This window comes from Electrophorus electricus, chromosome 19, assembly GCF_013358815.1.
Source record: "Electrophorus electricus isolate fEleEle1 chromosome 19, fEleEle1.pri, whole genome shotgun sequence".
In the NCBI taxonomy this organism is placed as follows: Eukaryota; Metazoa; Chordata; class Actinopteri; order Gymnotiformes; family Gymnotidae; genus Electrophorus; species Electrophorus electricus.
Window position 1 is genome coordinate 609,058 of NC_049553.1, and position 3,892 is coordinate 612,949.

Here is a 3,892-nt window from a genome sequence, read left to right on the forward strand (position 1 = left end):
AAGTGAAATGTTGTTGACCGGGTAAATCGGTCACCTCACCTCAGAACTGCTTTCTGAAGCCAGAAAGCTCTTGAAAACAGCAGAAAGTCAAATTCACAGCATTACAGGACAGCAGAGCATCAGCAGCAAATATGGCCAGTATCTGGTGATGGTGAGACGGTGGGTCGTGGACTTCAGGACCAGAAGAGGTAAGAAGGATTTGAAATGAATTATAAACTGTGTTAATTTGTCCATTTTCTTTTAGCATCCTAGTAGGAAGAGTAAGCTTTATGTTTAAAAAAAAAAGAACCTGAGATTCCTACATTTAACCCAAATAGACACACACTGTCTACTTACACTGTACTTAGTATTTTTAAGATAAATTTCATGTTACATAAAGGTTTCATTTTTATTTCATTATTTTAACAACTGAGGAACCCTGCAAAAACGTGCACACTTTTTATCCTTATCATAAGGATGTCATTCAAACTGCATTTACAAATTACAAAGGTCCCAGCCCAGCTGAGGCCTGAACTTCAAAGTGATTCATGGAAGACTTGGAGGCCAGCGTCCCCTATCCAACGTCTCTGGTCGTTAAAGCCAACACCGGAATCCAGACTCGGTTTACCCGAGTCCAGAGTTTCGCACGGCATTTTCATGTTACCTGACCTTCGTGTGAAGCTGAACTGTTGAGCATCTCGTCGCTGCAGCGTTGCGCTGCAAGTGGGAGAGAGAACAGCCCTCTCTCGTTTGGAGGAGAGGAATGAGCTGGGTTTTACCTCGCCAAGTAAGACTTGCTGAGCCATGTTGTTTGGGGACTCGTTCATTCAGGTTTGACAGAAGCGCGACAGAAGCCTGTATCATCTGTTGTAAAGGGCGCTATATAAATAAATACATTTGCATCATACTACTATTATACACAAAGCCTTCTATACATAATAGCATAGCCTAGATGTGGGTCTACAAGATAGTACCCTTGTATTTTTTGAGCACAGCAAGTGGGTAGGTTTAATGATAAGGAAAAACTGGAATAATATGAGTACAATAGGCCTAAATGTTAGCACAGCATTATTCAGTACGAAAATACGCGTGTTTTGTCGTAATATATAAATGTTAAGATTGAAGCAGCACCTTGGCCAAGCAACAGACCACAACTGCTCTCCATGAATAAAGGCTTTAGTTACCCAATAGAGGGCGCTCTTCCTTTCCTCCTACACAGAGGAAAAGTATGGTTGCATATGGCAATGTCTTAAACAGATTGTCGGAGTTAAAAAGGTTAAAGACGATTGATTTAAGAGGGCAAAAGAGATTTGCCTGGACTCTTTTGGACATGTCAATGGATAACGTATGTCTAACTTTAATGTACTGAGTGAAAATCTTGTGATTCCTCTAACTGATACTATGTTTGTGACATTCTGGTGATAAAGTGTTTGTATTGAATTTTCCTTAATAAAGTCGGTTTTAAAAGGCACTGCCAACCTGCATAGGTTATTAGTCATAGTCATCCATTTTCGAGGACGAGAATGCTATTCTAGAAAAGTAAAGATCATTTCAGAATAACAGCCTTTGAAGTTCATAATCGTCTGTGAGAAAAGTCAGATATAAGACACCATAGTACAAAGAAAATCAGCAGATGAAAAATTAAAGAAAAAGATTTAAGAGCTTGAAAGTCATAAGGTTATTACAAAACGAGTACTCCAATCGGCTAGCCATATGATTTAAAGTGTTTTGATGTTAAGGCTGAAAATGCTATGAATGCTAAATGACGTCGCCAGTGCGCGATAACAGCACCCGGTTAACGTGGATCTGGAGCTACCGGCGCTGAGCGGCGGCGAAGAGGTCACCAGTTCGCCGCTGCATCCGAACAGTACCGAGCCCTGTGCGATCGCCGCGGTGAATGCCGCCAGTATTTTCAAGCGTGTTGCCTTTTTACGGTCAGTTTTGGGTTTTTTTTTTGGAGGCGGGTACAGAACCGAAAGAGCGCAGAACACTTGTGCGGACCGCAGGAGCGCCGGGCGCAGCTAGAACGAGCGGAGTCCGGGGGGGGGGGGGACGCAGCCCAGCCCGCATTCAGACGTTTTGGGGGGGGTTGTCGTGGTTCCACCACTGTTAACGACGGCACACTAACGGGGGCTGAAGACATTCACAGCAGCCGTGCATGTCGGCTATGGCGGGTGCAAAGACAGCCGACCTCATTGTTGGACTTGTTCTAGTTTTGCATTCTCTGGGAAGTGTTTTCCAGTTCACCCGAGGGGAATTAACGGCGCAGGGTAAGTGGGCACTGGACAAGTTACTTTCTTTCCTGCAAGGAGTCAGCAGGACCCGTCGTTTTACTGTGCACCTCTGCTGGCACCTCGGAAAAACCAGTGCTGGCTTTTTGGTGCGTACTCAGATACTGACCTGCACCCGTGAGATTTAGCCCTCTCTATCAGTCAAACACGCAAGCTGGCTGGTTTGGTCCGTATCACAGTCAGAGGACCAGATGCACTTTCCTTTCTTATTTCTTCGCATCTGTCTTGGCTAAAAGCTGCATTCTCTGTGAACTGGAATACCGTACTTCTGCGGCTTGTGCTCGGTGTTTGCTCCATCTGTGGGTTAACTTTACGCAGCCAAAAGTCGGAGCATTTCTTTCGAGTCGCATTGTAGATTTGTGGGTCAGAAGATTTACTGGCGGTGCGCTTTTGGGACTTACCGTGTGTGTGTGTGTGTGTGTGTGTGTGTGTGTGGATGGGTGGGTGGGTGTGAGAGAGAGAGAGAGAGAGAGAGAGAGAGAGAGAGGGAGAGGGACAGACCGGGGGGAGAGGGGGGTCTGGGGACAAGTTGATCGGTGCAGCTGTTTTGTGTTATGTGTGTATGTCTTCTGGCGGACATGGACCGTGAGTTTAGGGCGTTCTGTTCCTGTCCCACTAACTGCCCATGCGAGGTCCTGGAGAAGGACAGGTCATCTCCATTCGTCTCACCTGGAGCTTGCAGCCTGTTCAAAGTTGGCCACAGTAGTGGCATCCTGCACAACAAGCGACTGATTGTTTTTCTTGAATAGACGTTTCAATATCAGCGCTTCATAGCCTATAGAAGTAAGAGAAATTCGTTTTAAATGTTTTACGTCGTTGTCCATGCAGAGAAGAAAATATTAACTACCGAGCCACGGGGAGCCATAAATCATCCAGTAGGCGGGAAGCAATAGCAATATTGACGCATTTTGCGGAGGTTGGAGGGATATCTCGCGTCGTAAAACCCCAGGTGTGGCTAGGTGTACCTGGTCTCACGAACTCATTTTCCGTCATTTAAAACTATGAAAGTCAAAGGGCCACAAGTACCCCTTAAGCTATTTTCCGGTGAATCGTTTTAAGCGGTGGGATATACGGTTATACTCTGCATTTGCTAAAGCGCTGCTTCCCAGATGAAAAGGGGAACGACACTAAGGAAACATCTAGAGGCTCAGAAGCAGGAGAGACTCACATTAATGAGATGAGAGATGTTCGTTTATCATGTCATATGAAATAGTAGCCTACAATATTTTGTAATATTCCAGAAGATATACGAATTCCTGGTCTGCGCACGAATGTTATGATGCTTGAAAGTAGTAGATTTTTTTCACACGAGGGTAAATATATATATATAGAGAGAGTAGTGCCACTTGGCCTTTAAAATACAGGTTTGCATTCTGTGACAGAATGTAATATTGCAGTAACGCTTTATGCACACCTACAGCTAAGGGCTTCCCCAGATAGTGTCTCTTAAGTCAGTCATTTAGTTGTGTGTTTATGGATACAGTGAACTATAATGCCACGAGCATAGATGGAGGTTGTGTTCCTTTATCCCATTTTTGAATTATACAAATTGAATTTATACGGATGAGTTGAATCTGTGGGCGATTCGTGTTGCATAACTTGTGTTAGGGTCAAAAGCTAGT

General features: G+C 44.5%; 1 protein-coding gene across 1 annotated transcript in view; it reads left to right on the plus strand.

Moving 5' to 3' along the window:
- The first annotated feature begins 2,058 nt into the window (after positions 1 to 2,058).
- The window catches only part of plxdc2 (plexin domain containing 2), a 73,292-nt gene continuing 71,458 nt past the window's right edge, over positions 2,059 to 3,892 (plus strand). The window contains exon 1 of the mRNA XM_035520031.1: positions 2,059 to 2,249. Within this exon, the coding sequence (XP_035375924.1) occupies positions 2,138 to 2,249 (112 nt within the window). The 5' untranslated portion in view covers positions 2,059 to 2,137. The remainder of the gene's footprint in view (positions 2,250 to 3,892) is intronic.